The following is a 23,281-nucleotide window of genomic DNA, read 5'->3' as shown; positions in this document are numbered from 1 at the left end:
AGTAAAGAATCTTTTACCTTACCTTGTGTTTGGTTTGAAGGAAAAAATAGGGAAAGCTAGGGAAATCTATATAAATTTTATATTAATTTTCCTATTTTTTCCTTCATTTCTCCACCTTTTCCAAACATAACATTAAGGTTATGTTTGGTTTAAAGGAAAATACAAGGAAAGGTAGAAAAACCTTTACAAACTTTATATAGATTTTTCTGTTTTTCCCTTCCTTTTCCTTCAAACCAAACATAGCCTAATCGTCTCAGAGTGAAATTGTCATAAGGAGGGAAAGTTCGAAGAGCATGTCTCAAACAGCCAAAGTTTCCCTGTGGGTACTGAGTAGGTGAGATACCGTTTCCCCCGGCCATGTAAAATCTCCAACTCCCAGTCCCCCACCAATAATATACCCGATTATTCTCTTCCCTGCCTAAGTCCTAACTACTATTTCCCTGCGTATTGTCTTCGATTTTTGTTTTCTCCATTTTTATCCTCTTCGATAATATACCCGATCCATGATGGCTTTGCAAAACCTAAACTTCCTCCCGAGTCCCATCTGTCCAGCCACTGAGAATCATGCCGTTACAATCTCATCCTCTTTATGCTCTTCTCCTAATGAGCTCCGGATTTATCGGGGGAGAAGTACACGGGTGCCATCACTTTCGCTGGTGGTATGGGCTTTAGACAAGAACAGCGGCAGCAGCCGCAGCAATAACGCTGGTAAGAAAGCGGCAGTACCCAACTCAAATTACGTGGTGCCTCTAGACAAGTCCCCTTGCTTTATGCGCCCACTCGAAGAGATTCTCAGAGACCTCAACAAGAGGGTCCCCAGCAAGATCATTGATCCCGATTCAAATTACATCCCCTGGTACGAAAACTACATACTGATTTCTTGAATAACAACACATTACCCCCCCCCTCTGCCCTTGTTCCGTTTTTCTAGAACTGTACCGTCAGTTTTTAATATTTTATGATAATCTCTCTTTGTCTAACCATTCCTATTGGACGTTGGCCATCCAATGTGAATTTTGTAATTTTTAGCGCATTTGTTCTTTTGTTTCTTCTTGTAGGTACCATGCTAACAGGATGTTGAGCTTCTATGCCCCAGGTGAGCACTTCTTCCTCAGCTGTTTCTTGTGCAAGAACTCATATTGCATGCATGTCTAGGCACTTTACCACATTTATGGTTACTGATTCGGTGATGATAATACATTGAACACTATCACTGTTGCCTCTTCCTCTCCCTCAATCGAACACTTATCACACTCCAGATATCTTAGAATGCAAAACCACACCTTTAGTCTTTAGATAACCTTGCATCTCTCTTATTCTTCCCTCTTCCCATCAGGAGATTAGGTTATTGGAAAAAAAGATTTAATCAATCACGATAAGTGAAAAATACCAAATAATGGCTTCGAATGCCCATGAACTATACGGGCATCCAGTCCCATTAAACTTCAATTCTATTTTTGATAGCCAAAACTTCAAAAGTATGCTAAAAGGTTCATGAAACCAGTGTTTTAAAAATGCAAAGGGGCTGCCTGAGGCACGAGGTGCAAAGCACAAAATTTTAAAAAACTCAAAAAAGAAAAAGAGTAAAAAATTCAAACTAAATTAAGAAAATATTAATTAAAAGGAAAACTTTCATTTTAAACTAAATATTTTAAGAAAGCTCATTAACGTATAAAACACATTCAAACCGAAAATGCAAACAATAAAATCAAACATAGCATATAAAACGTATTCGATATGTAAAACTTTTAAATTTCTTTATTTCTTTCCTAGTTGCACTACTTATCATGGATAATGTGATGTTAAACATGTTTCATTCCTAATCTATGAGCCGCCTTTTGTATTTAACTCCTTGAGGCAACACAAAAAAATTTATGTTAGGGTCTTTAATTCTTAACCCCTACAAAAAAGTGGTTTTGTAATTTAATGATCTTTTAGAACATATCTTCTATTAGGAAGAATGAAATGAACAATATTAGCAAATAGGAAGTTCTTGGAGCCAAGGGGCAAAACACACTAGGCACGTGTCTTTTCAACGGGGCTGCTGCGCTTGGGCCTAGGTGAGCCACAAACCCTAAAATGCACCTCACTTGTGTGCCTAGGCATGCCTTCTAAATTACTGATGCTCATTCAAAAGATAGCATGGTTACAGGTGCATGTCCATAGGCATTTATTATATTTGTTTCTAGTCCATCTAGTTCACTTATTCTATATACAGGTTTTCTGATTACCTCATTGAGACTTGAATTCCAATTTCCACAAGTTCAATGTATTAGAATCATGAAGATCAGTGAAAAGATGGCATCAGAATACGTGCACATCCATTGGCACTTATTATTGGTTTCATCCATCTAGTTAACTCGTTCTACCATAAGGATTTTATACTTGAGACTTAAGTTCCACTTGCCTCACTATTTGGGAGTCTGCTTCATGAACCCTGATTCACATTTACAGTTCTTTTTTTTGATAATATAAAAATTCATAAAAAAGAGAAAAAAATACAGTATACACGGAATATACAAGCTTTGTGGCTGTTAATTCTTGGTGACACCACAAAAAGGACTAAGAGAGCAATTCAACACTAGCAAAAGGAATGATGATTAAAGGACTTTTGTGCATAAAAAAAAGGTCAAACAAAGAATCCATATTTACAACTTCCCTTCATTGTTCTGGAATGAAAGCCAAACCACCTCCAACCTACTGGTGACAATTGTCACAAATATTCTCCAACAACCCTCCTTGAGCTCTTACATAGCACCAAGTCTCCACTAATCATATTCACTCCTTCCCAATAACTTCTCATCTAACCTCATTTTTCTTGTCCAAATGTTTGCCTATTCTTCTCTTTCCAAATTATCCGGCACACCATGAAAGTGATTGCACTCCTAATAATCTTCAACTGCTTATTACATCTAATTTTAGGCCATGAAGCAAATATCTCATTTTGTTGACCTGGAACTGTATCTCTGACTCTTAAAATTCCTGCAAAATATAAAGGAGAGGAAGCCTAGTCTAGACATGGTTCGCCCTCGAGGTCAGAGAGGGCAAAGAGTTCAAGAAATTGATCTTTTAAAAGCGTTTTCCCTATCCAAAGGTCTTCCTAGAAACATATTTTGTCATCCCCTGCCCACATCATAACAGATAGATTTAAAAAGAAGAGTATACCTCATGAATTGCTTTCCACTGAGAAGCTAAAGTTGAGTGATAATTAAATTTTGCATCCCAGTTATTACCCTCCAAACCATGAATACTTACTATTACTTTGTACCACGGCCTAGCTCTTTCAAATGGAAATCTCCACAGCCACTTACCCAACAAAGCAATGTTTCTAAAGACAATATTTCCAAATCTTAGGCCTCCTTTCTCCTTTGGTTTGCAAACCTGTTCCCACTTAACCAAATGATCTTCTCTTTCCTCTCCCAGTTCCCACAAGAAATCCCTCATATATTTCTCTAGTTGATTTGCAATCTTGGTCAGGATATGGAAGGTGGAAAGGAAGTAAATAGGTAGACTTGCTAAAGTAGTTCTAACCAAGGTAATTCTTCCTCCTAGAGAGATATAATTCCTTTACCAAAGAGATAGTTTTTTAGCAAACCTCTCTACCACTAGCTTCCAAAAACTATCAGATCTCGAATTTCCCCCAAGGGCAGACCTAGATAGGTTATAAGCCAAGCCCTAACTTCACAACACAGCACCTCCGCAAAGCTTTTTTTTTTTGGAAAAAGGTAAGGTAATTTATTCATCACAGAAAAACGATGAAAAATACAACAAAACCCAGGCCATAAAGGTTGCCTGGGCCCAAATCAAACTACCTCCGCAAAGCTTAGAAGTTCCCTTTCTTCCAAGTTGAGATTTCCAACAATTCCACTTTTTTTCCAATTTATTCTCAAATTTAAGATTTCCACAGTTTTCAATCAATGATTTCCCTAAACAGTCTTTGTGCATTTGCTTCCACAACCTTTCTACTCAGGACCTCTGTCACTAGGGTGAAAAGGAAGGGGGATAAAGGGTCCCCATGTCTTATACCTCTCTTAGCTGGAAAGAAGTCTTTTACTACCCCATTAATAAGAATTGAGTAATAGACTGAGTTGACACAACCATTTTAGCCATAGCCTCCATCTAGCTCCAAACCCTAGTTTCTCTAAGACTTTTAATAGAAACCTCCAATCTACTAGGTCATAGGCTTTTTCTACATCCAATTTACACACCAAGCCCTTCTCCTCGCCCTTTCTTTTCTCCACAACATATTCATTTGCCACTAGAATTTGGTCTAATATTTGTCTACCTTCCACAAAGCTCCTTGGAACAAAGAAATGACTGATGGTAGAACCTGCTTGAACCTTTCAGACAAAACCTTTGCAATGATCTTGTAAAGACCCCCAATCAGACTAATAGGTCTAAAATCCTTGAGAGAAAATGCCTCTTTCTTCTTCAGAATCAATGAGATGAAAGTTGCATTTGCTTCAAAGGGGATCTGCCCCTTTACAAAGAATTCATCAAAGACCTCCAGGATCTTAACCTTCATAAAATCCCAACATTCTCGGTAAAAAGCCATAGAGAAACCATCCGGACCAGGGGCTTTAGACCTATCCAAAGAAAAGATTGCTTCCTTCATTTCTTCCATTGAAAATCTTCTTTCCAATAATTGGGACTGATCCTTAGATATTATGTTCCAATCCAATTCCGACAAGCTTAATCTAGGGCCAACAGGTTCAGAGAAAATAAATTTAAAATGATTTACAAAAATCCTTACAACCTCCCAATATTCTCTTATCTCTTGTCCATTCACTACCACACTATGAATGGTATTCTTCTTTTTTTCCATTTGCTATTGAATGAAAGAATTTAGTGTTACCATCTCCTTCTGTAATCCATTTGCTCCTTTATTTCTATTTCCAAAATATCTCCTCTTTCCTTAGAATTTCCTTAAGCTTCACCTTTTGATTCCATCTTTCCTTCCTTTCCTCTTCTGACAACATTCTAAGAGACTCTTTCTGATCTAGCTCTTCAATCCTAGAGGAGATTGACTCTTTGAGCTCATCAACTCTTCCAAAATGCTCTTTATTCCACCAACTTTTTGCAAAGCTTTCTGGTTTTCTTTCTCCCTAAAGGCCTGGACTCTTCCCACCAACTTTTTAACCTTTCCATAAACAAAGAATCCTCAAACCACATATTTTCAAAACAAAAAGGTGAAGGACCTCCAAAAGGGGCTTCTTTTCCAGTATAAAGAGGGCAATGGTAATAAAGCCGTGGTTTGGTTTATTTATTTCTCCCGAGAACCTGATCACATTGAAATCTCCCCCGAGACACCAAGGGCTTGCCTATAGCCCTCTGATAGCAGACAACTCCTCCAAGAAAAGAGCTTTGTTAGTGCCCATTCTCTCCCATTCACAAAGCTTTTAATTTTCATAGAAACTGAGAATTTCCCAATTAATTCCTATAAACACTCCAACTCATTTTTCCAAATTGTTAGAATCCCCCCCGGAGGCTCCCCAAGAGGATGCCAATGTCCATCTAAGACCCCTGGTTCTCCAGGTACTTCTGATTGAATTTCTGTCTATCTCTGCTAATTTAGTCTCCTAAATCAGAACTATATTTGGTCTTTCTTTCCTCGAGACATTTCTTATTAATCTTCTCTTCTTTCCACTTCCTAAACCTCTCACATTCCAGCTCAATATCTTCATTTCAACAATCTGAAGGTCCCAGTAAAACTGCCTGTACTCAATCTCCCCTTTTTTTCTATTCCCCTCCTCATAACTTATACCAAACTTGAGCTTTTTAAATTCACACTTCTTTCTCTTTCTTTGTTTCGTTTTCTTCCTCAAGTAGGCTTTTGTTTCCTCCTTTTTTTCTTTCCTCAACTCCATTGTCTTTCCCCTCACTTCTTCCTCCTTTGGCTAATGGAGCCACTTCCTCCAGGGTAGGTTGCTTTTGTTGATAAGGAACTTGTTCACAGGGTTTTAGATCTTCTATCCCAATTCCCTCAAAAGTCTTCACTAAGTCCAAGGCTGAAGGTTTTCTAGGATTAAGTTTATGATTCTACCCCTCTTCCTCAATATCCCTATCTGAGAGATCATTGGCGCCAAGGCTAATGGCAACATGATAACAACGTTTTGCTCCAGATTGGCTTTGACTGGATCTGCAACAGAAGAGAAGTCAGAGTTAGAAGGGACCTCGGGACAAGAACACAAATCAACATCCACTCAATCTTGCTGATGACTACTCCAGGAGAGGCAGCTGAGTCTTCAAATACACAGCTGTTTCTTTCCTTCCAAAAACCCCCAGAGCAAAGCAAGGGAAAGAAGCCTCCATAATATCTTACCTTTGGAAAAGAAGCCTGTTGTATGTCAGGGAGCTAAAAGAGAAGGCATGTCAGGTGGTACAAACCAGTGCCTTCCAAAGAGTTGCAGAAAATGGACCCAAATCCAAAAGGTGAAACTGCAATGAATTACGATATGACTAGTGAATTCCTGGTCTGTACCACACAACTTGCAGCCAGTTGGCACCACCATACCTAGTCCCTACTAAGTAGGTGATCAACTGTTAAGAATCAGTCACAAGCTGCCATTCAAAGAAAGAATATTGTCTTGGTTAGTGTGTTTTCTCTCCATATCCATGTCAAAGAATTGGAGGCCCAGCTGGAGCCAAGAACAATCCGTAACAAGACCTCGCTGTGAAGCTGCCCAAGGAGTTACCCAACCACACTCTAGAGTCTGGGTTATCCGGATGGATGTGTCTCCTCATACCCATGCAATCTGGATAACAAGGAACCAAAAGCTTCCACCTCCCAGTCATTCATATTTCTTCTAAAAAGAAAGATTCCACACCACCTGGGACCCAGTCCCTTAGTAGGATTCAGCTACTTGTACCTCTTTTCATTAATCAAAGTATTTCTGTTATTTATCAAGAAAAAAAGTATTACAAGTAGGCAACAGCAAGTATGTGCAGTACAAGCAACCCGAAGAGAGGCACAAGACGTGACCCCTCCCTTCATAGAAAGAAAAGCAATTATATATGCACTCCCCCCCACACCCACACACAGACACACCAAAAAAATATCAATAACAGAGTTTCATTAATTAAGAGGAAAATTTACACAAAAGAGGAGCGGTTGCCTTTCTTAACTATCATCACCAAACTTTATATAAAATTACAACTGTGCCCAAAACAATTGATTTCTTCCCATCCCTTGTTAGAGCATGATCTCAAGGTTCTCTAGGAGAGTGGTGTGTGTCAATACAACCACCAGGTATAGTCAAATGTGGAACCTTGGTTTTAGAAAAGGCCTTTGGGAGGGTGATGCACTACACTGATTAACTTAGTTGCTTTGTTGGAGACAACTTTTCTGGGCCCAACCTTAGAAGATTCTAGAATTTGGACTGGCTCTCCTTATGGTCTCTTTCACTTGTTCCTCTTTTTTTCAAGCTTTTAGCCTACCTAGTTCCCAAGGGGTGGACTTCCCTGCAAAAGAAATTTGGAGTAAGCCTATCCCACCAAAAATTCAAGCCTTCTGCTGGGAAATATTCCTTGGAAAGGTTAATACTTGTGATATGCTGCAGAGAAGAAGGCCCTCTCATTGCCTCTCTCTTCATATGTGTTTCCTTTGTAGGGATAGTTGAGAATCCTTATCCCATTTATTTATCTCTTGTTTCTTTGTTTCTCATGTTTGGGAGTCTTTCTGCTCTCCGTTTGGCTACAGATGGGTCTCTCCTCAAGAGGTGGGGGACATTTTCAACCCAAATTTCCTGAGGCAACTAAAGAAAAGGGGAGATTAATGTGGAAAGCAACAAAGGCAGCAGTTATTTGTGTGATTTGGGAAGAGAGAAACAACAGAATATTCAATGGAAAGATTAGAACTGTGGAAGAAGTAATAGAGGCCATAAAAATAAAGGCTGAAATTTGGATTAAAACCTTGGAGAGTGCTTTCAGAACATTACAACTAATGATATCCTACGGGTATGGAAGGTGGTAGCACAGTCCTCTAGAGAAAAAGAAGAATATGATTGGAGTGGAAACCCCCACAAGGCAGCAAAGTAAAGTTGAACTTTGATGGAAGCTCCTTAGGCAACCCGGTATGGCAGGAATGGGTGGGGGCAATCAGAAATTCCGAGGGCAAGATATTAGCTATTTATTCAGGTCCACTTGGAGCAACTAATTCTGTGAAGGCTGAATTGTTGGCTCTTCTTTATGGTCTTCGGTTAGCAAAGCAACTGGGTTTCAGACAGACGGAGGTGGAAGGGGATTCAAAAGTAGTTATTTCTTGGGCGAGATGCAATAAACATATCCCTTGGACACTCAAGAATGCTTGCAGGGAAGTTGAAAGGCTTGCAAGAGAACTAAATGCTGATTTCAAGTGGGTAAGGTGTGCAAATGAGTTAGCTGATTCCCTTGCTAAACAGGGAGTGGAAAGGCAACAGTTGTTTTAGGCTTCTATGTAATCTAACAAACTTACTTAGGATGACTTTATGGTCATCAAATCATACTGTTATCTCTCTAATAATTAATTATTTCAATAGAATATTTTGCTTATAAAAAAAATACCCACCACTGTTTTGGGGTCTCCCCCTGCAGTCATATTCCTATATAATTGAGAGTCTTACCCACTCTTAACCCATAGAGAAGTGCCATTATTTCCACCTTTGGTGAGTCTCCATGTCCAATTGGACCCAAGTATGGAGCTATTTGCATCCTCATCAGCTTGTCTAAATACATCCCCAATGCCTGAATTCCTAAGGCTGCACTCATCAAAATTCAACTGATTCTTGATGGATCAAGTGGCTGCGAAGGAATCTTTAATCTGGCTCTAGAGGAAGAAGATCCAGCTACCACCTGCCAGTTCCTTGCTATATCATTGTATGAGACATCAGAAAATTATGGCAATGTTTTTACCTAGCAGACCACGCTAACCAAAATAGATTTTGCTACAGCTTCCTTGATTAGATATTTGTCTTCAAATATTCTCTTCTTCCTTTCTTCCCAAGCTGTCCACAATAGCTGCTCGTACACACACACACACACATATATATATATAAAGAGGAAAGAAGGGAGACACACACACACACACACACACACACACATATATATATATATGGTGAGGGTCCTCTGCATATTTATTTTTATATTAAATCATTGAAAACCTCATGGGTCTTTATTGTCTCTCATAAAATCCATATTTACTCTCTAATAAATCTCTCTTTCTTTCACCTTAATAGTCAATGTATGTAACATCTCTCCTCCCCATTAAATCGTTATTCTCCTCTGAAATATCTCTTAATCCCTTTTGACTCTCTCTAATAAAGTAGCTTCTATATTAGATGGGTTTATGTGCTTCTCATAATATATAATAAAAAGCAAAATTTGAAGCTCAATAACTAAAAACGAAAAAGAATTTTTTCTACTATTCTACACATAAAAAAGTAGAAATACAGCATCCTGTGCATCTCACAGGTCATCGCTAGTACCTCCATAAAGCCTTACCCCCTTTTTTTTTGGAGGAGAAAAGAATAAGGTTTTGAACAAACTTTTCAAGTCATCTACAGGAGTCCACCTACAGTCAAACTACTAAGAAAAGAAAAATCCCAAATAGCAGAGACAAAGGGACAGGAAATTAGCAAGTGTGATGGGGTCTCACAACTTGCTCTACAAAGGAATCACATATTCGGAGAGATACACCAGTTTACAAAAAGCCTTTATTTTAAAGGGTATAGGACCTCCCTAGACAGCTTTTAAAGGAAAATCTTGACTCAAAGCAGGGTTACAAGAAAGGGCACTGAAAAAAGAAAAACATGAAAAAACCATCTCTCCTAGACCTAACCAAAAGGGATTGAATAAGAGACAAAATCTCAAATTCCTCCTCATCAATAAGACCTCTTCTGAAATTCAGTCCCAAGAAAACCCAGAGTCAGAAATAGAATGGCATTCATGCATCAAAGCATCCCTGGATCAAGAAATAGAAAACAGGGATAAAACTTATCCTTTAATGGAAGACTCCCCCACCAAAGTTTGTGCCAAAATTTGGTTCTATCCCCAGATAGAACCTCCATTGTTGTGAGACTGATAAACTCGGGGAAAATAGAAGAAATTGCTCCATAAGGAACATCCAAAGGTGATCTGGCAGTCAAGCTCGTGTCCTATCCATTTGATGATGATCCAGGGATGCTTTTTATTCCCTCGTGCCACAGCAGCCACACCTATGAGCCTCAATTAGAAACCTGCATAACCACTTGCTCAACGGTGCTTTATTTTTTAGCCCCAAATTATCCATGCCTAGCCCTTCTTTCTTTTGCACACAGTACCCCAATTTATTAAGTGATCCTGTCTAGTTGTGCTTGGTTTCCACAAAAAAATTCTCCAATCATCTTCTCTAGTTTCTTAAAAATCAACATGGGAATTCTAAACAGGAGGAAATAAATGTGCAAGTTTGCTATAGTAAAGTAAGGTCATTCTGCCTCTAAGTGATATAAATTTTTTTCTAGGTAGCTAGTTTCTTGGAAAATCTATCCACTACCAGGTTCCAAAAGCTATGGGCCCTAGGGTTTCTCCCTAATACAATCCAACACTCCTGCATGTTTCTCCACCACCTCTACCTCCATATTTGTTCCCATTATACAACTATTCTGCCAGTTGACTCTTAAGGTTTGATATCTTTTCAAAGCAATTGATTGGAAACTATATATTTATGGTCCCTTCTAGCCCTGCATCCTCACAAGAAATAATGAGATCACCAGCAAACTGCAAATGAATGTCCTTCACATTTTCTCTTCCCATCTTCCAACCTTTCAACAAGTTCATCCTATCTGCTCTAGAAATAAGATGACTGATCACTAGAGACTGTTGTGAGATATATCTGTGGAAGGTTTATTGATGCAGGGGTGTAATTGTAATATTACTCTATTTTTAAATCTTTAATTTTTCTTTCTTTCTTCTTCTTTTCTCTCTCTCTCTCTTCTTTTCTTCTGTTCTTTTTGTAGTTTCTTTCTCAATAGATGACATAGTGTCAGAGACATATCTATTCTTGAGACTACTAGATTTTCCACTACTTTTGACAGTTTTCTTTTCTTTTATCATCTTCACACTACACAAGGTAGGAAAACCTATACCAGATCTGATCCGACCCTTTGTTCTCCTTTTCTTTCATTCTAACCTTGCCTGTAAGACCAAGGTTTAGTTCCTCCGTGTCTCCTCTTGTGATTGAAGGTATGTGAAGGGCAGCTGATAAAAAAAAGGTATTTGAAGGGCTGTTGGTTGCATTATCTGTTTGTGGGATCATATTCAAGATTGGTTTGATCTGATGGACTGCTGGAATGCTACAGGAAAATGTTAGTAAGGGTGTTGATTGTCTCTTGAATGCAGTGAAATACTCTTCTACTGTTCTTTGAGTGGTTAGTTGCTGTTTGGGAAGAAAAAGGTGTGGTTGAAGCAGACTGGACTGGTTCTAGTGGCAGTACAAGGTGCAGAAGCCATGGTAGAAGCACCGCAGGTGTTTGTTGTTGTTGTTTTAAGTCTTAGTGAACTGGGCGTTTTGTAGTTTATTTCATATGTTCTTAGTGGGCCTAATGGGCCTGTTTTCTCTTTTTTTAAATTTGTTATGTAAAACCCGCCTAATAGGGGGCAATCTTGTATTTTTTTTCCATGTTTAAACATGCACTTAAATACTAATTAGGGCTGGACAGAAGCTATTCTTCTATCCCATTCTCCAAGCCTCTCTCTCTTTCTTCTCCTTTCTTTCTGCTTGTTTCTCTATAACACTGGTTAACTGAAACCCTAGTCTGTTTGTGAGCTTCTAGAAGACTTTTTTTCTCAAACTCTAGGGTTCTTCTTGGAAGGAAGGACCAAGAAGACCCTAAGGCACCTTGGTTATGCCCTGCTAGGGTGAGATAGAGGATGAGCAGTCTAAGGACTGTTAGTGAGACCTAAATTTCTGGTCTAGTGCAGGACATCAAATGTAGCAGCCCTGGAAGTCTGCTGGACAGGAGGTACTGCAACTAGAAATTGATAGAATATTGAGCGAATGTGTTTTATGTTTTTGTTTACATTTCGAAACTTAAAAGACTGAAGCTGGACTGCTGCTAACAGCTCCTAGAAGGCGGTCAGTTGTTTCTTGCTGCTGTTTAGAGTTTATTTTTGTGTGTGAAGATGGTATATTCTGCTGCAAGGATGTCTACCATCAGTGAAGTTTCTTCTAAAGAAACCAAGTCAGGGGAGAGTCTTCTTAGTCTTGAAAACCCCACTCTTTAGATCGCCAATATTAAATTAGACAAGTTTAACCATGTTGACTGGGCTATTTCATCCAAGCTTACTATTACAGGTCGAGGAATGCTGTGGTCTATTAATGGACAAATTGCTGAGCCCAAGGAAGATCAACCTAAATTCAAGATATGGTGTAGAGAGAATGCCACTGTTATGTCTTGGTTTCTTTGCTTGTTGACACCTAAGATTGCTAGGACTGTGCAACATTATAGCAGAACCTATAAGATGTGGGATATACTCCTAAAGGCTTATGGGTAGAGGAAAAATTTTGCAAGGGTTTATAGGCTGAATCAGGATACTGTAGCCATGAATCAAGAGGAGCTTTCAGTTTCAACATGTTTTTCACAGTGTTTTAGAAGGCATACGCTTGGAGGTGTATGCTAGAGGCGCTGATGCCTTTGAGGCATTCGCCTTATGTGCCTCATCCACGCTGTTGGAAATATCATTTCAGTTGGTTAATCAGGACTTAATCAGTCCAATTCTTGATGTGAATTTAATAAGAAAAAGTAACAGAAAAGAAGAAGAAGAAGAGAATAGAGAGAAGAGAGAGAGAGAGGAGAAGAGAGAAGAGTGTGGGTTGACCTCAGTTGCCGCACCACTCAACTATTTATATTAATATCAAAAAATAAGGCAGCAATTACATTAATGCCCCTATTGCTTACATAAGCAAATAACTAACAAAAACTAACATCACTAACACAGCCTAACAGCAAATATAAAGTAGCAAACAAGTAACAGCAGCAAGGGGGACCACAATAAAACAACTGACAGCAATATAACAACACTAATTATTGCTCTATATCTCTATACTCCCCCTCAAGTTGGGAATAGATTTATCATTCCCAACTTGCGTAAATCTGTTTCCAACTTGGTCCTTGTAATTGCCTTGGTGAAGAGATCAGCAAGCTGCATATCGGATGCAATATATGGAAGACACACTTCTTGAGAGGCAAGTCTCTCTCTGATAAAGTGTCGATCCACCTCAATATGTTTGGTTTTGTCATGTTGTACCGGATTATGGGCAATGTTAATAGCAACTTGATTATCACAATACAACATCAGGGGCTTCTCATAAGCAATTCCCAGTTCCTCAAACAAGGACCTCAACCATAATACTTCAGCCACACCATGTGCCATAGATCTGTATTTTGCTTCAGCACTGGAACGAACTACAACATTTTGTTTCTTACTCCTCCAAGAGACAAGATTTCCTCCTACAAAGGCACAATACCCAGAAGTAGATCTCTTGTCATCAACACACCCGACCCAATCGGTATCTGTGTAGACTGCTATCTTCATGTGACCATTATTTCTGAAGAGTATGCCTTTACCTGGACATTTCTTCAGGTAAGCAAGAATTCTCTCAACTGCAAGAAGGTGAGTGGTTTTGCGGGAATGCATATACTAGCTAATTACACTGGCTGCATAAGAAGTGTCTGGTCGTGTGAGGCAAAGATAAAGCAGTTTCCCAACCAACCATTGAAACATAACCTTGTCTTCAAGGGGCTCTCCACCTTCGGTCCTTATCTTGTGGTTTTGTTCAATGGGTGTGTCAGCAGGTTTAACACCTAGCTTCCTAGTTTCTTCCAGAAGGTCAAGAACATACTTCCTTTGGGAGACAAAAATTCCATGTTTGGACCGGGCTACTTCAATACCCAAGAAATAACGTAGTTCTCCCAAGTCTTTGACTTCAAATTCGTTGTGAAGCAGTTGCTTAAGAGAGTCAACCTCACGGGTATCACTCCCTGTCACCACAATGTCATCCACATAGATAGCAAGTAGAGTCAAGGAGGAGTCTATTTTCTTAATGAAAAGAATGTGATCTGATTTGGCTTGGGCATACCCAAATTTTCCAAGAGTTAGTCTAAATCTATCAAACCATGCTCTTGGAGACTGTTTTAGTCCATATATGACCTTATTCAACTGACAGACATTCTTCCATGCTTTTGTACTGTAGAATCCAGGAGGTAACTCCATGTTTACCTCCTCTTGCAAATCACTATTGAGGAAGGCATTTTTAACATCCATTTGGAACAGTGGTCACAAGAAATTTGCTGCAATAGACAATAAGACTCTGATAGTGTTCATCTTGGCTACCGGTGCAAAAGTCTCTAAGTAGTCTATGCCATAAGTCTGTGTAAACCCCTTTGCAACTAATTTGGCTTTATACCTCTCAACAGAGCCATCAACATTATGTTTTACTTTTAACACCCATCTACACCCAACCGGTTTCTTCCCTTTTGGATGATCAACTAACTCCCATGTATTGTTTTTGAGGAGGTCATCCATTTCTACTTTCATGGCATCTTTCTATTCAAGTATTGACAAGGCCTCTTGCAATGTCCTGGGAATGGGAATAGTAGAAATAGATGCCAAAAAGGACTTATAGGATGGAAACAAATGATCATAAGTCAGAAACTGAAAAATACAATGTGTTGTAGATGAAGTACAATAGCGCTTCCCTTTGCGGACTGTAATTGGAAGATCAAGATCATCTAAAGGAGGAGAAGGCTCAGTAATGGGAGGCATCTCATTAGGCTCAGTGATAGGAAGTATCTTTTTTTTGGATCATTAACAGTAAACTTTATTAATTATGTGACTATTTGTGAAAACTTAGATACAAAAGGGGAGGTAAAAAAACTTAACTCCCCACTATAGAATACAATGATAGGAAATAAGAAATTAGCCCAGAAGATAGCCTCCCTATTCACCCCCTGCTTGGCCAGCCCATCTGCAATTGAGTTGGCAGACCTCTTCACCCATCTTTAGTGTATCTCAATGTCTCTATTCAACCAACAAAATTTTTTCTTTTCATTGTTATATCTCCACATCAAGGTTCAAAATATCGATATGCCCGATACATTGGTATGGGCGTATCGGGCGAATCGATATAGTGTTTCAGGCCCTTTTTTTAATTTTTTTTTTGCAACCGGTTCTGGGGGCCGGTTTAGGTCTCCTCCACCCCTTGAACCGGTCAGACCTCCAATACACCCACTGTAGGGGCATATCGGAGGGGTCCCAGAACGATACATATTGGCCGATACAGGCTGATACGTGTTGATACTTTGAACCTTGCTCCACATGCCACTGTCCTCTTTCTTACGCCAGCTAATCACCACCTTCGAGTCACCTTCCAAAACCAAGCGTTTGATATTTAGTTCCTTAGCTCTTTGAATTCCTTCTAGAGCTGCAAGGATCTCAGCCCTAAGAGAGTCTCCTTCCCCAATGGGGCCGGAGAACAAAGCAATAATGACCCCCTCATTCCTAACACTCCCCCAATCCCTGAAGGTTCTGGATTCCCCAAACTACAACCATCAAAATTCAATTTTATAAATCTAGAGGGAGGAGGGGACCATGAGGGACTAGGAGACCTCTTACACATAGCAGAAGTAGCTATCTCTTTCCAATTTCTTAAGAAGTCGGCCATAGGAAAGTTTGAAAACTGATCCAGAGATTTAAGTCAATGGGCAGCCTTTAGAAGTATTAGATCTAATAGGTTTGACAGGGACCTGTTCATGTCTGAGAAAATTCGTAAATTCCTTTCTTCCCAAAGGGACCAACATACAGCTTCCCTAATGCTCCTCCACATAATCTTCCCTCTCTTCTTAGGCCACCTGAGAAACGTAGGAGAGAACAACCTCTGGATACTCTCGGGAGGATTCCATGAGCATCCAAAGAGGGAAAGAGCCCATTCCCATACAGTTTTAGCAACCTTACAAGAAACCATAAGGTGGTAACCAGTTTCCCCGTCAACTTTACAAAGAATACACCAATTAGGCAGTAAGCAAGAGTTGGGTCTCTTTTTTTGAAGTAAATCCAATGTGTTACATCTTTCCAGGAAAGGTTCCCAACAAAAACTACCAACCCGAGGAGGAATGAGCTTACTCCAAATCTCTTTAACTGGAAAGGAAACCCCTAATGTGACAGGAGGCTGAGTTAGAGTTTCAAAAAAAGAAGCACAAGAGAAAGAACTTGAGGTGGAAGGAGTCCAGAACCTAGTATCCTCCTTATTAGGATCTAGGTAGACATTCTCAAGGATGGGTAACAAAGATAAGATGTTGTCCAAGTTTGAATCCCTAAGTTCTCAGGCCTTCTCAGGCCTAGGTTCCAACACCAGAGGTGGAATCTAAAGGACCTAAGAAAGAAGAAATAGGTCCATTTTTCAGGTCTGGCAAAGCATACAAGGAGGGGAATTGGTCCTTCAGAGGTGAATCCCCTACCCAAGTCTGTTCCCAAAATTTTATTCGATTACTAGAGTTAAGACCATACTTGACCCAAGGGAAGAAAGCTGGAAGCAAGTCATGAATGGATTTCCAAGGAGAAGTGGCTTTAGCCCTTGCAGCGATTCCAAGATCCCAACCGTTGTCTTCCAGCCCATGTATGCTAGCCACAATCTTAGCCCACAACTTATCTTTTTCCATTGTAAATCTCCACAGCCATTTCCCCAGCAAGGCCATATTCCTTTTCTTGATGTTACCAATCCCAAGGCCTTCTAGCTTTTTACCTCTAGTTACCACCTCCCAACTCACCCTGTGATCTTTTTTTTCCTCTCCAGGCTCCCAAAGAAAGTTCCTCATTAATTTTTCCAGGAGGTTGGAAACCTTAGTGGGGATCTTAAACACTAATATAAAGTAGACAGGAAGGTTAGCTAGGGTAGATTTAATCAAGGTGATTCTCCCCCCTATGGAAAGATAATTTTTCCTCCAAGATGCAAGCCTCTTCTCAAATCTCTCCACTACTGGGTTCCAAAAGCTTTCATTCTTAGGATTATCTCTTAGGGGGAGGACCAAGTACTTCAAAGGCCAATCCGACATTGCACACCCTAGCACACCTGTATATTCGCTTAACTCCCTCTCCATATTCACTCCCACTACACAACTCTTGTCAAAGTTCACCTTGAGGTTAGACATCTGCTCAAAAAGTTGTATTGCTGATTTCAAATTCCGGATCCAATCTATGTCCCCACCTTCACAGAACAGGATTGTGTCGTCTGCAAATTGCAGATGTGTCAGAGGAACCTCCTCCCTCCCTACACGCCAACCTTTTATTAAATTTCTTGAGTCATCTCTATGGATTAATCTCCCAAGTACATCAGCAATCAGGGTGAACAGGAAAGGGGAGAGTGGGTCCCCTTGTCTAATACCTCTCAAGGCAGGAAAAAAGTCAACCACGATTCCATTCACCAAGATAGAATAGTGACAAGTCCTAACAAAACCCCATATCCATTTACACCACTTGTCTCCAAAGCCAAACCTCTTAGCACCTCCAGTTAGAAAGACCAATCAACTAAATTGTAAGCCTTCTCCAGATCCAATTTGCAAACCACTCCCTTCTTCTTAGATTTCCTATAGCTCTCCAAGCTCTCATTAGCAATGAGGATTTGATATGTGATTTGTCTTCCCTCTACGAAAGCACCCTGGTTGGGTGCAATAATAATGAGGGGAAGGATCTTCTTTATCCTGAGAGACAATACTTTTGCAATTATTTTATATAGGCTATTCACCAAACTGATAGGCCTAAAATCCCTTGGTTGTGAAATCTCTTTCTTCTTTGGGACTAGAGCAATGAAAGTTGAGTTCAGCCCCAGATTAATTATTCCCCTTCTGTGAAACTCATCAAAGACTAATCCAAGATCTTTCTTCACAACCTCCTAGCAATCCTGATAAAAAGCCATTGTAAAACCGTCTAGGCCCGAAGCTTTTGTCCTATCCATTGAGAAAATAGCCTTCTTTATCTCCTCTAGATCAAAACTCTTTTCTAGCCACTCTCTTTTCTCTGCACTCAAAGTTGGCCAATCCAAACCCTCCAACCACACCCTCTTATGTAAAGGTCTTCTAAAAGTAGATTTGAAATGATTTACTAAGGCCTCAGCAATTTCTACCGGGTGGGATAAGACTGCTCCTTTTACTTCCAATTTTGATATAAAATTCTTTCTCCTCCTACCATTTGCCACTGAATGGAAGAATCAGGTGTTTCTATCTCCCTCCTTTAGCCACTTACACCTGGATTTCTGCCTCCAACTTATTTCCTCTTTAACCAGAATATCTTCCATTTGCCTCCTCAGATCCCATCTCAACTTCTTGTCTTCCTCTCCAAAAGATCCCCTTTCTTCCTTCATATCCAAATCCTCAATCTGCTCTAGCAATACTTGTTTTCTTTCCTCTATTCTTCCGAACTCCAACTTATTCCACTCCTTTATTTGTGATTTTAGGAACTGAAGTTTCTTATGGAATTTCATTCCCTTCCAGTCTATTGTGGATTAAACTGCTCCCATTACACTCTGATTTTCTCAATGAACCCCGGATGGGTTAACCACATATTCTCAAACCTGAATGGGGTAGGTCCCTCACCTCTCAGTTCCTCCTTGCAAATCACTATAGGCCAATGATTTGAAGTAAGCCTTGGGAGTGCTCTAGATGTTAGATTACCCCAATGTTCCTCCCAATCTAATGAGAACAAAAATTTGTCCAGCTTTGAGCATATTGACCTAGATTGAAGGTTGGACCATGTGAAATTATTATTTAGGAGTGGAAGTTCTTTCAGCTCAAATGTATCCACGAATTGGTTGAATTTCCTCATACTTGTTGTCGGTCTTCGTCTAGGGTTGTTGGTTTCCTCTGTGAACCTTACTACATTAAAGTCCCCTCCCACACACCATGGTCCTTCCCTGAGGCCCCTAACATCACTCAGTTCTTCCCATAATTTCTTCCTCTGCCTATAGTCATTGGGGCCATATACATTTGTTAGTACCCATTCAAATCCATCTTCCACCTATCTGAACTTTAGACAGGTGGAAACTGGAGTGGGATGTAAAGGAGCTGTGGTACCTGGATTTGGAGCCGCAGAGGAAACTGGAGTTGGCCTGGACTATTGAGGACCGAAATCAACCTGTCTCCACTGCTTGTGAAACATCCTCAAATCCCTACACTTATGACAACCCTTCTCACTACACTTCCCTTTAGTGATTGGGACGTATAATGGAATTTTTGATGTGGGTGAACCCATCTCACTACTCTCCCCCTGAGAAGAAACTCTATGATAATAGGGAACACCCTCAAAGAAGGTGACATCCATAGAAACAAACTGTTTCCCAAAAATAGGTTCATAGCAACAATATCCCTTTTGATTTTGTGCATACCAAAGAAAGATGCATTTGGAAGCTTTAGGATCAAACTTGGAACGAAGAGGCCCGAGAATCTAAACAAAACAAGTACATCCAAAAGTTTTAAGGGGAATGGTGAGCAAGTTCTTATCGGGATATAAGAAGTTGAATGGAATTTTCATATCTAGGACCTGTGAAGGAACCCAATTGATGAGATACACGGCTGTATGGATAACATTCCCCCAGAAACGTATAGGAACATTGGAGTTTAGCATAATGCTTCTAGCTACCTCCAATATATGCCTATTCTTCCTCTCAACAACTCTATTTTGTGGAGGTGTACGGGGACAAGTGCTCTAATGAATAACTCCATGGTCAAGGAAATATGAGGCCAAAGGTTTTGCAAAATACTCTTTGGCTTACTTGATATGAAACTTTTGAGTTTGACTCCAAACTAGGTCAGAACCATCTGTTGGAAATTCCGAGTTAGGGTAGGGACCTCATCTCGAGAGTGCATAAGATAAACTCATGCGAAGCGAGTATAGTCATGAACAAACAACAAAAAGTATCGATATCCCCCATATTAGTAATGTGATATGGTCCCCAAAACATCAGTATGCACAATTTCAAATTTCAAAAGGAATAATACTTCTTTTATTGCTCAAAGAATAGGTTGTTCTATAATGCTTTGAAGTTCACAACTCTCACATTTTAAACTCGACATCTGGACTGACTCAAATAAACTGGTAAATAAACTCCTTAGAGACCTAAAAGACAAATGACCTAATCGATTATGCCAAAGCATAATTTGATTCACAAATTGAGAAACAAGAGACCTTCCAACTTCTTTGTTTTCTCCATGCAGATACCCTTCAATCAGGTAGACCATTCATCTCACAGCCAATCCCAATCACTTTCCTTGTCTCTAGATCGTGAAAAACACACAGATTAGGGAAAAATGTCATTGAACAATTTTGATTTTTAGTGATGCTACTAACTGACAACAGATTACTACTAAGCTTAGGAACATGCAAAACCGAGGACAAGGAGATGGCATCCGATAGTCTAATGTCTCCATTCCCATAAATGGGAACGAGGGATGCCTTTGTTAGAGGATTAGCAATAAGTTGTAAACAGAGAAGATAAGCCTGTCATGTGGTTAGATGCACCTGAATCTATGATCCAACAAGGTCCATTGTTACCTGGGCTTGAAACATGATATGCTGATGCCCTTGTACTTGAATGAGCAAATGCTGAAGTAGGAGTAGCAGATGTAACCGGTGGCTGAGATGAGGGGTCTGAAGTGCCAACTTCACTTTCTAACCGAGTCAGAGTAGCTCGGACAGAAGCTAAAGTGTCTAGGGATGTAGCTGTTGTGCTGGATGAGGATGCACCATTAGTGATAGCCACATTGGCATTCTCCTTTTTGTTTCTGAGCTTTTCTGGAATTAAATGTGAATATAACTTCCAACAAGAGTCCTTGCCTGGTTTCTTTACATCCTCATTCACATAACCTAATTTCCCTCTGCCTCCAATTGCCATCATGGCTGACTAAGCCCATTCCAAGTAATTAGAACCATCAAATTTAACGGTAGTAATCTGAGAACTGTTTTCTGCCATGTTTCCAGTCCCCAAAACACCTTCCTCTTGGGTCTTAAACTCAGCTCTTGCCATTTCTATAAGAGGTTTATTGGAAGAAACCAGTTCTCAGCAAGAGAAAACCCCAAAAAGAAAAAAAATTGTGCTGAAACAGATCTGGTAATCACCCAGAAAAAATTTGGAAGCTGAAACTAGCCTAGAAATCACCCAGGAAACAATTTGGAATGCTGAAACTGATCTAGGAGTCACCCAGAAAATTGTTAACAGTCAGGTCTGATCATAGGGTTAAGAAAAAACCCTAAAGAAAACTCTGAGAAAACAGAAAACTCTCAGCCGCCTCTTCTAGATAGGTCACAGTCAGGTCTGATCGTAGGGTTAAGAAAAACCCTAGAGAAAACTATGAGAAAACAGAAAAAACCTCAGCCGCTCCTTCTAGATAGGTCTGATCTATCTCTGATTGGTGTCGATCTCAAGGAAAAATAAGAACTTACTCAGAAAAAAACTGATCGCCACTTCCAATCCTAGTCTGAACCCTAATCTTGGTCTTTCTTGTTCTTCTCTGATTCTTCCTGATTACCAGACACTCTCCAAGCCTCTACAAATCCTTGGACAACTGCTAAACCCTTCCAGTAACCTCCAAGAATCAGCCGACGGTCAGATCTTTTTAAACTTCCAGCCCTAGGAAGTTCTCATGCAGTCGGCTGGATTAGACATACATGAGAAACCCTAGATTAGCTCAAACTGATCGCCACTTCCAATCCTAGTCTGAACCCTAATCTTGGTCTTTCTTGTTCTTCTCTGATTCTTCCTGATTACCAGACACTCTCCAAGCCTCTACAAATCCTTGGACAACTGCTAAACCCTTCCGGTAACCTCCAAGAATCAGCCGGCGGTCAGATCTTGTTAAACTTCCAGCCCTAGGAAGTTCTCATGCAGTCGGCTGGATTAGACATACATGAGAAACCCTAAATTAGCTCTGGTACCAAGTTGGCTAATTAGGACTGTAATCAGTCCAATTCTTGATGTGAATTTAATAAGAAAAAGTAACAGAAAAGATGAAGAAGAAGAAGAGAAGAGAGAGAGGAGAAGAGAGAAGAGTGTGGGTCGACCTTAGTTGCCGTCCCACTCAAATATTTATATTAACATCAAAAAATAAGACAGCAATTACACTAATGCCCCTACTGCTTACATAAGCAAATAACTAACAAAAACTAACATCACTAACACAACCTAACAGCAAATATAAAGTAGCAAACAAGTAACAGCAGCAGTGGGGACCACAATAAAACAACTGACAGCAATATAACAGCACTAATTATTGCTCTATATCTCTACAATTTCCATGTACTCATCTAAAGCCATTTTGTGCCTTTGTACAGTTTCTTTGATCAATAGAATAAGACTTTTTGTTAGAGGCATCCTTGTTATTGCTTGTTTCTGTTCTTTGTTATCTAGTTCAAAGGTTACATTGTAGAGCATTCGGGTGATGAGTGAGACTCATCACGGGAGATGTAGATGACTCAGTTCCTTGTAAACCTAGAATATCCCAACAAAGGGTGGACTTGGGCAGACTACTATATGGTTGGCATATAGATAGTTAATAGTGATATCTCAATTATCGGGGTGAGTCTCCAGGATGCCATGTGGATGTGTATCTTATACACATTGATACTGATCCAACTGAGTTTGATCCATCATAGTATCTCTTGGTCATTGTCAGCTAATAGAATCATTCAGATGCGTGGACTTTTTTGCCGTTGAACTTGGGGAATCCTCAGGGTTGTTGTATCATAATTAGTTACTTTATGTACTATTATAGGTGAGGTCACCATTGGATTGTCACTAACATACTCTATATGTTGGGAGGTTGAAAGTGATATTGCAGTTCTGGTGATTGCCAATAAGGAATCCATACCCTTAGATAAGAGGAGAGTGTCACAACCAAGAAGTTGGTTTACATTAGGACTCTGGCTAGGAGTCCTAGTTGAATTAGGACTCTAGCAGTAGAATCTTAGCGAGAGTAAGATTCGTATACAAGTCTTTGGATAAAACTGAAATGAGTATGTCAGAAATCTTAGTCAAACTGGGACTCTTGGGGTGCAATCCTTGTTGCACCAGAACTCTTATATTTTGGTCCTGGATCACCCTGGGATGAGTATGGGAAGAATCCTAGTAGCACTAGAACTCATAGGAAAGTTTTTTTTTTTTTTTTTTTTTTTTTTTTTTTTTTTTTCTGATATCTTTTGAAGGGCTACACAACGGGGGTAGTCCATCCCCCAACCCATAACCTCCCAACCGAGGTGCAGGCAGGATTTGATCCCAAGTTTCCGC

General features: G+C 39.8%; 1 protein-coding gene across 2 annotated transcripts in view; it reads left to right on the top strand.

The window, feature by feature from the left end:
- Nucleotides 1–295: 295 nt before the first annotated feature.
- The window catches only part of LOC104592664 (DNA repair RAD52-like protein 2, chloroplastic), a 39,075-nt gene continuing 16,089 nt past the window's right edge, over nucleotides 296–23,281 (top strand). The window contains exons 1-2 of one of the 2 annotated variants that reach the window (XM_010252101.3): nucleotides 296–856; nucleotides 1,059–1,096. In XM_010252101.3, coding sequence (XP_010250403.1) covers nucleotides 504–856; nucleotides 1,059–1,096 — 391 coding nt within the window. In that variant the 5' untranslated portion in view covers nucleotides 296–503. The remainder of the gene's footprint in view (nucleotides 857–1,058; nucleotides 1,097–23,281) is intronic. The other variant, XM_019196932.2, reaches the window with a different exon arrangement.

Source organism: Nelumbo nucifera, chromosome 3 (genome assembly GCF_055504915.1).
Source record: "Nelumbo nucifera cultivar China Antique chromosome 3, China Antique-T2T, whole genome shotgun sequence".
NCBI classification, from domain to species: Eukaryota; Viridiplantae; Streptophyta; class Magnoliopsida; order Proteales; family Nelumbonaceae; genus Nelumbo; species Nelumbo nucifera.
The sequence above is the reverse complement of the archived record's forward strand: the minus strand, read 5'-3'. Positions and strand labels throughout refer to the sequence as shown.